General features: G+C 43.3%; 1 protein-coding gene across 1 annotated transcript in view; it reads right to left on the bottom strand.

Moving 5' to 3' along the window:
* The window catches only part of LMX1A (LIM homeobox transcription factor 1 alpha), a 262,858-nt gene that overhangs the window by 9,090 nt on the left and 239,509 nt on the right, over positions 1-14,259 (bottom strand). The window contains exon 4 of the mRNA XM_007937748.2: positions 2,609-2,781. Within this exon, the coding sequence (XP_007935939.1) occupies positions 2,609-2,781 (173 nt within the window). The remainder of the gene's footprint in view (positions 1-2,608; positions 2,782-14,259) is intronic.

Here is a 14,259-nt window from a genome sequence, read left to right as displayed (position 1 = left end):
TTTGATCATGCCTCTTGGGCTGAGGCTTAGGAGAAGTGGGATGATTAGACTTGATTTTAAAAGTATATCCTTCTGCTAAGCCAATGAAAATAACAGTCTGCATAGGGGTCCAACCCCACCTGTTGAAACCCTATCCATCCTTCAGAGGCCTAGTGCAAAAGCCACCTGTTCCACAAAGCCTAGTCTGATTCCCCCACAGAAATGGGCTTTTCCTTCTCTCTGTTCCTGCAGCTTCTGGCTGGCCCTTCTATTACAGTGCTTGGTGCTTTCTGCCTAAAGTTACAGCCATGAGTGTATACATTTCCTTCATGCTGGTGGCCTGGAAACTGCTCAGTGGCAAGCACTGGGTAAAGGGCATATTGAGGCTGGGAGTTTAGTACACATAAACCAAAAAAAAAAAAAAAAAAACCAAACACACTGCCATCAAGTCAGATCCGACTCATAGTGACCCCTCCTATGAGGCAGTATCACTACAGAAGTAGATTGCCCAATCTCTTTCTGAGGAGTGGCTGGTGGGTTTGAACTACCAGCCTTCTGGTTAGCAGTCAAATGCCTTAGGCACTACGCCACCAGAGCTCCCTTAGTACACACAGCATTAAGAAAATAAATGCAAGCCTAGTTGGAGAGTGTTTTACTTTGTCCTGGAGTCCCTGGGTGTTGCAAATGGTTAAAATACTCAGTTACTAACTGAAAGGTTGGAAGTTCAAGTCTACCCAGAGGTGCCTGTATAGAAGGGCCTGGCAATTTACTTTCAAAAATCAGCCATTGAAAACACTATGGAGCACAGTTCTACTCCGGCACACATGAGGTTGCCATTAGTTTGAATCAGCTCAATGGCAACTGGTTTCACTTTTTCTCAGTATCTCCTTGGCACCTAAAAGCAGCACAGACAAGGAAAGGAAGAGCTCTGTAGCTAAATTTTTTCAACGGTCCAATGCTGTGTTAGACTATCTTACTGTTCAGCAACTATCCACCCTCCCTCCCATGCTACATGGAAGCCTTGCACTTATCCACTGTCCCATATTGGACTTGGCCACATGAAGTGCTTGGACTGGTAGAATGTGAGTGGATATGATATATGTGACATCCAGACAGAGACCTCCAATGGATTTGCCCAGTTTGTCCTGGCCTCCTGTCCTCTACCATCCTCAAAAGAATGGCATGCCCCAAGTAGGGTTCCTTCAAGGTGGATCCCTGAATGAGAAACTGGTGGATCAGACCTGAACCTCAATCCAGCTAAGCCACAGCCCACCCACATCCTGGGAGCAAGGAATAAATGTTTACTAGGAGCCACTAAAATTTTGGGTTGTTTGTTACTGCAGCAAAAACTGACTAATAAAGACAAGGATGAAGGGAAAATAATGTTAATATTTTTAATAATTTATTTCCTCTATGAATTTCAATAAAGAATGTTTTCTTTTTATTGTGTAGATGACAGCATCCAGCATGTGACAGGCAGTCAATAAATGGTAGGTACTGCTGGTGCAGTGGTTTAAGTGTTTAGCTGCTAACTGAAAGGCTGGTGGTTCAAACCTACCCAGTGGTTCCACAGAAGAAAGAACTGGCAATCCAATTCTGTAAAACTTACAGCCTAGAAAACCCTATATGGCAGATCTACTCTGTCACATAGGGTGATTATGAATGAATAATCGACTCAACAGCATCCAACAAGAACACTCAATAAATGGGCACTGCTTGTTGTGGCAGACACTGATAATTGTCCCCAAAATGCATACTTGTCTTCTTCCTACTAGTAATTGAGTCCTCACGTTTAGCAGGGCACATGGTCACCCAGTAGCCCTGGGAAAATACTCTTCCCAGCCTCCCTTACAGGAGGTGTGGCCATGCAACTAAATCTTGGTCAGTACCTGTGAGTGAAGGTGATGCAAGCAACTTTTGGGTCGGCTTGTCCTCCACTTTCTTTTCCACTATCCTGGTACCTGGAAGGGAGCTCTGGTGGCATAGTGGCTAAGGTATTTGACTGCTAACCATAAGGCTGGCGGTTCAAACCCACCAGCCACTCCTCGGAAGGAAGATTGGGCAATCTACCTCCATAGAGATACTGCCTCAGAAACCCAAGGAGGGGTCACTATGAGTTGATGGCACTCAGTTCGGTGTTTTTTGTTTTGTTTTGGTGGCTGGAAAAATAATGACAACCAGAGTACCCCATGGACCCTAGTGATGGATAATAGAGTTGCCCCACCAGTCTCAGACTGATCACCTCTTAACTATGACATAAGAGAGAAATAAATTCTTATCTAATTTAGCCACTATGTTTTAAGACTGTTACACCCTTTTGGTCTATACTCTACTGGTACCCATTATTATTATTACTCTCACTGCTTTCTATAAAATGAAAGGAGTGAGTGAGGGTCCAGTTGGAGTAATAAGCATGCACAAAAGCACAGATGATTCTAACTACATACCTGGCCTCAGCCTCAGTGCTTTCTGAGGTCTCCAGTGGGACTCAGGGCCACTGATAGGGCTTTATATGGACAGGCTCTCTATTGCCTTGACCTCCAAGGACCCATCTACACCCCAAGGGCATCCATGGTGCACTCATAGATGTGGGGCCCAATTCCCTTTCCACCCTTCTCCCCTCCTGTACCTTCCGGCATGGCTTGGAGGATACTTCAAATGAGGCCTTGAATGCTCTTCTCTGTTGGGTTGTCAAGATGGTTCTGGGACGTTTGGGGCGCTTGTGGTCCTTACCATCCTCGGTGGCTCCTTTCCCTGTCCCATGGGCTGACTTGCAAAGACTTTCCTCATCATCACTTTTGCCTAAAAGCAGCAGGAAACAGTGTAGTAAGTCTTTGAAAGCTGGAGCTGTATAATATTCGTGTGTGATATGGTATTTAATCCACATTTCCAACAAGGTTTTATATCTGAATGCAATAACCTATGTGATATCGTTGAAACCTCAAGAAGGAGACAAAGAAAAGTACTTCTCAAAGCCAGAGGCTTTATCACAGTCCATCATTATAGCTTGGGACTTTATCATGGAATGGTATGCTGGCTCCACATTTACTTGCTGTGTGACCTTGGGCAAATTATTTACCTCTCTGTAACACAGTTTCCTTATTTACAAAATCAGGATATGAGAGTACCTACTTTGTTAGGCTGTTGTCAGGATTAAATGAGTTAAAACCAAAAAGGCACTAAGAATGGTAGTTGGCATGTAACACTCTGTAAGTATTGGCCAGTAGTATTACTTCACAGATGTCTTTTTGCAAGACTAGACTCAGAAATGACTATCACCCATAAGTACTATACTCCTTTAAAAAGTCATCTAAATGAGACAAATGGTCAACAATTACTTTAAAACAAAGATCAGAATGCAAGGGGACAGGAAAATTGGATTAATGGGAGTCAGAACAACCAGAACAGAAATAATGAGAATGTTCACGCATTAGGAAGAACAACCAATGTCACTGACCAACTGGTGTAGAAATTGTTGAATGGGAACCTAACCCATCTTGTAAACCTTCACTGAAAACACAGTAAAAATTATTAAAAAAAAAAAAGAACTAGACCTAGAAAAGCTACATATAACTTCCTAGACACTATGTCTGAAATTGTAGCCACTGCCAGAAGGAGAAAATATTACTGCTTAAAAGGCCTCTAGATGAATAGTATTAGATTACCTGTAGATAGAGATAACTGAGAAAGGCCAGGTAACATGGATAATTCATCAATGTTGCTTGTCTATAAAATAATAACTCTCTATTAAAGTAATTGAATAAATATGTGAATTACTTAAACTCTAGAAGTAGTGAGCAATACAAGGGTTAACTTTTAAAATAAAGTTCTCCAGTATACATCAGATTCTCTCCCAGGCTACCTCTTCCATTGCACAGACTTTACCCACCAGAAGATGCTTCTGGAGTCTGAGAAATACCTGTGTGGGAGACTTCTTACTTTGTCATGAAAAGCCTTAGACGGCTCTGTGCACAAGTTACTCAAACAAGTACCACATGAGTTTCTGGGTCCTCCCAAAGAGGGGCTGTCCTATTTCTTCCAGTGAGAAATTTTCACCCCAAGGCCAAGTCCCCTGATTCCAGCCCCCTTCTGACAAACTTCAGGAAAGCCAAGCTGAGTGGGACACACTGTGTGAGTCAGGCATCCTTATTCTTCATGACACCCTCTTCTGTAAAGGTTGTACATTTACATAAGCTGATTTAATTTACACTTAATCATTGAGTTCTAATTTATGGATGGTTTTTACCCTGGCCCTCTGCCAGAGTCAAAAAAAAAAAAAAAAAACCCTTTATCTGAAACAACAATGTCTTCTTTTCTCCATGAATATTTAAAAATACATTTGAACATGAAGGAACACTAACAATGAGTTCCTACAGGGTATATGACCTGTGATGTCACTGGAAAGGGACTGGATGTTGGCAGACCCAGGTTTCCATCCCACTCCTCCCCCTTGTTACAAGTATAGCCTTATACAATATATGTCATCTGACTGAGCCTCAGGTTCTCCATCTGAATTCTGGAGAAAATAACATGCAGTGGGTAGGACTAGACCTTAGGAGTAATGAAGCTATAATGTGTGAAATAGCTAACATGGTCCCAGCACACAGGAGGTTCATAATACATGTTGTACATGTTGTTAACAGGATGTCTTTTCCCCCTTCCCCACCTTCCTTAATGATAAAATTTAAAAAGCCCGAAAGATTAAAGAAAAAGAGAGTTCAATCAAGAATCCTCATGACAAGGGGTAGCCACTCTGGTGGTCTTCAACTCTGAAGCTGCTCTTTTCCAGGGGCAGTGCAGTAACCTCATCTTGGTCATAACTTGGTGTGAAGAGGTTGGGGGATATTTTTAGGTGAGGATTTTCAAAATGACAAGAGAAAACCAAGTTCTTAAGGACCAAAAGCCCCAGGAAAATAAGAAGACCCCACAAGAGGATAAAAGGTAGAGAAAAGGAATCCCGGACATAGACACCCTTGCTTCCCCTATTCATCCCACTGCTTGGAGACAGTCCAGAACCCAGGCTTCAGTAAAGCCAGTGGCTCTCTCGGAAGGTGGACTCTTCAGGGTCAGAAGGATGCTCCTTTGACACCAGTGATCCCTTCCTTCAGTAACATTTCTGAGGAAGTGGGACTGACACCCCACCTCCAATTTGCAAATCTCTTGCAAGGCAGGTGACTAAAAGTGGCTGAGTGTGGAAGAAATGAGCGAGAAATCCAAATTCTTATATATATTTTGAAATGCAACGGTGTATCTTCAAGGACTTCATTATATACCAGGTTTGTCAATAAAATGCCATTTGCAAATGCTTTATGGCGTCAGTCTGATTCTTTTACAGTCATTCCTCACACAGTTTGATGCAAATCTATATTGATAAGTAGAATAGTGTAACTAATGAAAATAACAAGTCTAAAATAATGCTGGATTTCATGATAATGCCTCATATGCTGATGCCCTTCAGGAAAACAATCTAGCATGATATCTATAAGCATGGGCTTTCAGAGCTATATAAACTCAGGTTTAAATTCTGCTTCTGCCAGTTAGTGTGTGATTTTGAACATATTCATCAAGACTCATTTTTCCCTTTGGAGAAAGTAATGTTGCTGGAATTAAATTAGATGGTGAAGGATTTAACATTGTCTAAAAAGTGGTAGATGCTCAATAAATAATAAAGAAATAAGTAAATATTATTTATTATTTCTTTTATCATTTCAACATACAAAGAAGTATTCTTGGTTGTGGACACCTCTTTGCCTAATGATAGCTGCATACTGGTGGGGCCTGAGTTAAGGTTTCCAGTGTCGGGCATTAGTTTCTCTCTTTTTGCAGACATAACCATAGCCAAAAAGGAGAATAGGTTTTCTGGAATACAAATGTGAGTGCTATGAGAAGGGAGCAAGGAAGAGAACACTGGGGCTGGATCTACTAGGAAGGTGTAATCTCTGCAGTTTGTTCAGACCCCAGAGGCAGGATGGCTGATGGCCTCTAGTGTCTTCCTCCTGATTTCACTTGCCTAGGATACAAAGATAGAAGAGCATGCACATATTGCTGAAGAGCTGCTCTTCCATTACAAAGGAGCAAAGAGAAGGGCAGAAATGGACCATCTCCCAGGCCAGCCCTTTTGCTTAGTTTTGGCGTATACAGAGGGCACTCTTGGTGTGGTGTAGTAAATTACACAGTGTGGCTTTTCTAGCCACAAGTCTTTGTAAACTCCATGGTGGAATTTGCCATAAGCAACTGAGTAGCTCCTGATTGTTATCCACCTGGGGTATTTCTGTTGAGAGGGCATGAAGCAATCTTCTGGGAAGTTCTCTCTCTCTCTCAGGTATATAGAATTCTGATGTTGGGATTGGTTAGTTTGGCCACTTTGCCAGACTCAAAAAGGAGCCCTCCTAGAGACAGAAGGAGTCTCTTTGACTTCTGGCTGAGAAAGACATGCTGCTGAGAGAAATGCACTCCTGAGAGGCATGAGAGGCACACACTGCTGAGAGAGAGACATGAGAGACAAGAAATGCTGAAAGACAGACATGAGAGACACCTACTACTGAGAGAGTGATGTGCTACTGAGACTGCCAGCTGCTGAGTGAGACAGCTGGCTGCAAGAGACTGAGTGCATTTTTGAATTTGAATTGCAGCCTGTTGCTTCCCTAATAAACCCAATAATCTGTGAGTTCTATGTGGCCACTGCAGCAAATTATCAAACCTAGCAGAGAGGTGGTGGGTGCTGCAGGAGGAACAGTTGGTGAAAGGGCTGGTGGGCGGCCTCGCAGAAATAGGCCTTGGTCTACTGATGGTGATTCTGTCTTCCTCTTGTGGTGTTGGAGGAGGTCAAAAGATGTGGCCTCCCTGCTCCTTTACCAGTTGGTCACTGCTCACTCATACCCTGTAAGAAGAAAGAAAGGAAAATATGCTTGTTTTTTTGGAAAAAGAAAGGAGAAGAAGAAGAGGAGGAAGAAGAAGGAGACAGTGAAGAAGAGGAAGAAGAGAAAGAGGAGATGGAGAAAAGTAGTAGTTTGTCTCCAGAATGGTTCTATTGGATTTTTGGTGCTTTCTCAATCTGGTGTCCATAATCTCTCACTGCCTCTTCTGTTTCTTTAGGTCCTTCTTTGGCCTTCTGGGCAGCACTTCATTCCAGGCAGCACTTATGCTCTAGAACAGGGTCTAAAACTTTCTCTATTAAAGACCAGAAAGTAAATATTTCAGTTTTCAGGAGTTTTTACACATGCCCTCTGTTTTAACCATTCAACCTTCCCATTGTAGAAGCAAAGCAGCCATAGACAATATGAATGAGCATTGCTGTGTTTCAATAAAACTGTGCTAATGAAAACAGGCAACAGGCTGGATTTGGCTTGTGGGCCATAGTTGACTGACCCCTGCTCTAAACCTCTTCTGACCTCCTGTTCTCCATCAAAATGTTCTGTGTCCTATGCTTTCCAGCTGTGAGTCTCGAGGCAGGAAGCACTTAGATAACTTGAGACACTGTGGAATCAATGGTTGAGCATTATTTGATGTGGCTCTCCCACAGTTAATAACATGTACACTTAACAAGAAATGTCTCCCCACAAACAGTTGTCAGAAGATCACAGGTAGCCTGGCAGATCTGGAGATTCTGGAAATGGAGGGCTGGAAGGGCCTTTTGGCACAGTGCAGACAGATCCCCAGCTGCCAACAGGAGAGCGGACCAGCGGATGATGACGAACCATCACTCAGCTTCTATCTGTTATTGGTAGTTGCCATCAAGTCATCCCCCAACTCATCGTGTCCCCATGCACAGCAGAACAAAATGCTGCATGATCCTGCAGCATCCTTATGGTCAGCTGCACATTATAATCCATAGGGATTGCACTGGCTGACCCCTAGGCCTTTCTTCCTACTCCATCTTCCTGTGGAAGCTCTGCTGAAACCTGTTCAGCAGCATAGCAACACACAAGCCTTCATTAACAGCCAGGTGGAGGCAGCACTTGGAAATCAATGGGAAGCAGTCCGCCAGGAATCAAACCTGAGTCTCCCACATGGGAAGCAAGAATTCTACCACTGAACCACCATTGCCTCATCAGCTTCTATCTAATTGTGTGGTAAGTATCATGGCATAATGGCGCCCTCTGATTCTCTTAGGGAATTTCCAGGCTGTTCTTGTGATATGCATGGAGGCTCCTGTTTTCCCTTTCAGCATAGCACTGCCCAAACTATATTTACTGATTTGTCCAAACGAAAGCAAAGTTCTAAAGGAGTCAGGAGATTTCTCCCAGAACCAGCAGGAGTATTAGAGAGCTGAAGATGAAGAAAGAAAAACCTTAAAACAGCAGAAAAGTGGGAGTTGAGGGGGAGGCGGCCAGGTCCGTTGCCAGAGGCTCCCACGCCCAGATGCAGGACAGAGCTATTTCTCATAATTTAAGCTGACACCCCTCTGTGGAGATGAAAGGAACACCACTTGCTGCTCTCCAACAACAAATGTCAGCATCCCTGGAGGCCATTTAGACACAAACACAGCATAAATCTGACTCCTGGTGGGGAAGTCCAGATTAAGTCTCCACACACAGCCTACTAGAGTGAAATGAATTTGCTTGGCACGAGGTTTGAACATGTCTCCCAGGGCCTTTTCATTCCCCTTTCTTGTAAAAGAAAAAAAAAAAAATCTGGAATGGTTCAGGGCTGTTTCTCCCCCTTTGCCTATTACTCCCACTCGTTTATGACATAAGCAATCGTAGATGAAAGACTCAGCCATGGTTTATGGCCCTGAGACGGGCTGCACTACCTGTGGGGCCTCACAGATTCATTTCAGGTTGTTGGAAAAATCCCAACGGCCCATAAACAGGGCAAGAGATATCTGAGTTTGGCCCAGAAGGCAAGCGTGAGGGAGGGGGGCATCGACCCTCATGCTAGGGAAGGAAGAGACAGGAACAGGCCTCACATGGTTTCCCAGTGATGAGCCTCATAAACGTCCTCTGGGCTGGGGGAGTAGAGAAAGGGCCTGGGATTTGTGGTGGGTGGAGGAAGGAGGGGAAGAACGAGGGAAGGAATTTAGGAAGACAGGATATATAGGAAGCTATTTCAGTAACTGCCCTTCATTACAGGACCAGAATCCCCCTCTCCATGAGAATAGCAGTAGTCAACCCTGGATGCAATGAAGTCAGAGCTGCAGTTACAACTCAAGAGGCAATAAATGCAGTTCTTTAGAGAGCAGACAAGTGAAGTCCATCCAGGTACTGTTTTGAAACTCTGTCTTACATGTCGCAGAAGCAAGTCTGGGAAATCTACCTCTGTAAAGATTTACTGCCTCGGAAACCCAATGGGTGTCACTTTGAGTCGGAATTGACTTGATGACAGTGGGTTTGGTTTGGTTTGGTTTGTTCTTACATGTATTCTTCAGAGAAAAACTCAGACTCAAAGTCCCTCAACTCAGACTCAAACTGTTGTTGTTGGTTGCTTTCAAGTTGGCTCCAACTCACAGAGACCTTATATATAACAGAATGAAATGTTGCCTGGGGTGCACCATCTTCATGATCACCGGTATGTTTGAATCCACTGTGGTGACCATTGTATAGTACTTTTGAACCTAGAGGGGCTCACCTTCCAGCACTATAGTGGACAATATTCTGTTGAGATCCATATTTTCATTGGCTAATTTTTGCAAGTATATCTGCAACCTTTCTTCCAACTCTGTGCTAGTCTGGAAGCTCTGCTGAAATCTGTCCACCGTGGGTGGTGACCCTGCTGGTATTTGAAATACTGATGGCATAGCTTCCAGCATCACAGCAACATGCAAGCCATCACAGTAGGACAAACTGGCAGACAGGTGGTGGCAGACCAAAACTAGATTCCTATAAAAGATTTGACTTGGCTCATGTGCCAGGCACTGAGCAAGGATAATACTGGGATGCAAAGATGATGAAGATTCAGCTGTGGCTCTCAAAGAAATCTCAGATTAGTGGAAGAAAAAGATCCAGCACGAAGATAATGATAATTCTCCACAGAGGAGCTAGGGGAGGGGGCTGTGGAAGACTACGCAGTGCAGGTGTCACCTGAGCTGAAATGAATCACACAGAGGTAGAAAAGACCAGGAAGGGTGTTTCAGGCCAATGGGACAGAACATTTAAAGGCATGGAAGGACGGCATTTACCTGAGAAGGGAGTCCCAGCAAATTAAACTACACACTCAGAACTGTTCTGTGTAAAGGGATCAGAAAGAAGTACAAGCCCTTGTTCTTAAAGAACAGAGAACTGAGTTCAAGTTAACATGCATGAAACAACAACAGATATATAATAGTATTTTTTTTTTTAAGGTCTGCATGCATGGTAAACTCTGTAAATAAAAAGGTAGGCATTTAGAAAATCCTCTTTTCAAATTTACAATCCTTGATAGGGTTGGAGTACCCAAGAAACAAGGTAAGCATGGGCTTACTTGTGCTTACTTACTAATCTGTAGTGAACAGTTTCATAATTTCTTAGCATATCTTTCAAACTGTTCACTACAGATTAGTAAGTAAGCACAAGTAAGTCCATGCTTACTTCATGTGCTGGGTAATCCACCCCTGTGATGGTGGAGAATGATTTTTATCAGAACAGCATGTGGGGTGGAAGAAGTTAACACTGACCACCAAGTGGAAGATATGGTGGAGCTCTGGTGGTGCAAGGGTAAAGTGCTCAACTACTAACTGGAAGGTTGGCAAATGGAACTCACCTAGCTACTCAGCATGACAAAGACCTGGCAATCTGGTCTCCTAAAGATTTACAGCCTTAGAAACCCTATGGAGCAGTTCTACTCTGTCATATGGGCTAACCAAGAGTCCAAAATTGACTTGATGGCAACTAACAACAGTCCTGAATTTGCCACTAATTTGTGTGCCCTTGCATAAAACCCGCACATCTCTGGCCCTTCATTTCTTCATCTATGAGATAATATAAGCATTCTTTCTGCTTATCCAAGGAGCATTGGTGGTGCAATGGTCACAGTACTTGGTTACTAACTAGTTAGTTGGCAATTCAAACTGACCAACCACTCTGCAGGAGAAAGACAAGGCAGTCTGCTTCTGGAAAGACTTAGAGCCTTGGAAACTCAATGGGGCAGTTCTACTCTGTCCTACAAGACTTGGAATCAACTCAATGGTAGTATATTCTGCTTACCCAGTTGTTGTCATGGCATCATTTTACATTGTTTCACTGTTTCACACTACAACCACATGAACTCACTACCATCAAGTCAGATCTCACTCATAGCAACCCTTCCTTGGGTTTCCCAGGTGGTATCACTACAGAACTAGATCGCCCAATCTTCCTTCTGAGGAGTGGCTGGTGGGTTTGAACCATCAGCTTTCTGGTTAGCAGTCAAATGCCTTAGGCACTACACCACCAGAGCTCCTACAACCTCATAAGGCACCCACTAAAAAAAAAAAAAAAAAAAAAACCTCACCACTGGAAGTGATTCTGATTCTTTGCAACCCTCATGAAGCAGGATAAGTGTTACTATCTTTCTTATACAAATTTGTAAACTGAGACCCTGGGGGAGGGTCTCTTGCCCAAGGGCACACACCTGAGATACTCTTTGGTCTAGCCCCTCCCCACTCTGCCAGCTTGACCTGCCTCAGAGGGTTGCTGGGAAGATTCCATGATACCTGGTGCTTGCAGTCAGGTGCTGCTCAACAGCCAGCAGTGTACTGTTATTAAAGAGTGAGGAAAGAAAGGCTGAAAGTCAAGGCTTTCTGGAGGGAGTGGAGCATGGAGCATCCATCCTGAGATCTGGCTGGAAAAGCCATTCTTTTCACTGTAAAAGCAACAGAGCTCATTTTAAATCCCTGCACTCCCCTCCCCAACACATCCCCCAAGTCACTGTACACAATGTCCATGCCAGCATGCTTAGGAAAGGTCTCCAGTCACAGTGCATGAACCATTTCAGGAACTGAGCAGACAGAAGCAGAGCTGCAGCACTCCTAAGTCAGGTAAAGTGCCCAAGAAAGGCACCTTTGTTCAGAGATGTCCACTGCAGATGGGGGTTTCTGTGCCAGGCAGAGGGAGGAGGGGGGGGGTCAGCACTAGGGCATTCCAGCTCTGACGTCCAGGCAGGTCCCCCAGGAGAGCTGTGTCTCCACTCAGTGCTGGCAGCATGCCACAGCCTGGACACCTCTCCTTTTCTTTCCTCAGCTGGCTGGTGCTCATGAAAGGGAAACCTTGTGTACGGGAGGTATGCAGGGCAACATGACAGTATTGGTATCGATTGGTGGAATTATTGTTGATTTCTATCAGTTTCGGGCCTTTCCACATTGGAATATGCCTTGTGCTAACACTATCCCTCTTCTCTTCCTCTACCCCTGCCCCCAAGGCACTCACATGCTGCATCTTCATCTCTCCCTTTCTGAGTTTTTCCATCTCTTTCTCCTTTTTTTTTTTTGAACTTTTTATTGTGTTTTAGGTCAAAGTTTACACAGTGAATTAGTTTTCCATTCAATAATTCATACACAAATTGTTCATGACATCAGTTGCTATCCCCACAATGTGTCAACACTCTCCCCATTTCCACCTTGCCTTTCCTTACCTTCTCATCTTTTCTTTAGGGCACCAGTTTGGCCTTAGATTGTTCCAGGGAACACATTCCTCATGGTGTTATTGCTTATTTTATAGGCTAAAATCTATTAGTTGGCTGTAAAATGACCTCTGGGAGTGGCTTCAATACCAGATTAAAAGTGTATTTTATGGCAATAGTCTCAGGAGTTCCTCCAGTCTCTGTCAGTACAGTAAATCTGGTCTTTTATATGATTTCAGTTTTGATCTACATTTTTCTTCCATTCTAACCAGGACCTTCTGGTGTGTCCCTGGTCAGAGCAGTCAGTAATGGTAGCCAAACACCATCTAGTTCTGTCTCAGACTAGAGGACGCTGTGGTTCATGTGGGCCATACGTCCTGTGGACAAATGGTGTCCTTCAGTCTTTGGTTTTTTCCACTCTCCTTTGCTCCAGATAGGAAGAGACCAATAGTTGTGTCTTAGATGACTGCTCACAATCTTTTAAAACCCCAGACACTACTCACCAAACTTGATGTAGAACATTATCTTTATGAAGTATGTTAGGTCAATTAACCTAGATGTTCCCAGGACTATGGTCCTTAGTCTTCAAGCCCTGTGTTCAGTCCCACAAGGTGTTTGGATATGACTAAGAAGTTTCTGTAACTCTGACCTCTATGTGCTCTATTATATCTATAAATGTATATTCAGCATAAATATGTATATACAAATGACCATACTGTACCTATATATGCATGTGCATGTACTGCCATAAAAAAAAAAAAAAAAAAACTCACCGCCCTCAAGTTGGAACCAACTCATAGCAACCCCTCCTTCTGTTTCTGAGGCGGTATCACTACGGAAGTAGATTGTCCAACCTTCCTTCTGAGGAGTGGCTGGTGGATTTGAACCGCCAGCCTTCTGGTTAGCAGTCAAATGCCTTAGGCATTATGTTACCAGAACTGCCATACACCTTCCCATACCTTTATAGCATGAATATCTACCTGTGTAACCACTCACAAATTTTTGGTTGTTATTACTGTTATTGCAGAAGTGTATATGTTGTAGCATTTACCATAGATGTCCTTTAATCTTGGGTACTTCTCAGTGTCTTCATTTATCTTGGTCATGTTGTGCCATCTTCCTGCATATTGTGTATTACCTTTCCCTTCACCAGAATTTACACGTCTATTATCTACTGAATGATTCTCTCTCCCTTCTCCTCCCATTCTTGGTAGTCATCAAAGAGCAGTGCCTTCTGTATATAAACCTATTCTTGACTTTTTATAAAAGTAGTATCATACAATATTTGTCCTTTTGTGATTGGCTTATTTCACTCAGTATAGCATCCTCCAGATTCATCTATGTTATAAGATATTTCATAGACACCTCATTATTTATTGTTGTGTAGTATCTATCCCATTCTATCTATGTACCACATTTTGTTTATCCATTCATTCATTTATAGACACTTCGGTTGTTGCCATTTTTTGTTTTTTTGTCTCTTGTTATTGTGAATAATGCTGCAATGAACATGGGTGTGCACACATCGGTTCATGTCATTGCTCTTATTTCTCTAGGATATGTACCTGGGAGTGGGATTGCTGGATCATATAGTATTTCTATTTCTAGATTTTTGAGGAAGTACTATACTGTTTTGTTGTTGTTGTTAAGTGCCGTTGAGTCGTTTCCAACTCACAGCGACCCCATGCACAGCAGAACGAAACACTGCCCGATCCCGCACCAGCCCCACAATCCCTGCTATACTTGAGCCCATCATAGCAGCCACCG

Source organism: Orycteropus afer, unplaced genomic scaffold, assembly GCF_000298275.1.
Source record: "Orycteropus afer afer isolate SDZICR_OR568_19922 unplaced genomic scaffold, OryAfe1.0 scaffold00044, whole genome shotgun sequence".
In the NCBI taxonomy this organism is placed as follows: domain Eukaryota; kingdom Metazoa; phylum Chordata; class Mammalia; order Tubulidentata; family Orycteropodidae; genus Orycteropus; species Orycteropus afer.
This window is presented reverse-complemented; position numbering and strand designations above follow the sequence as displayed.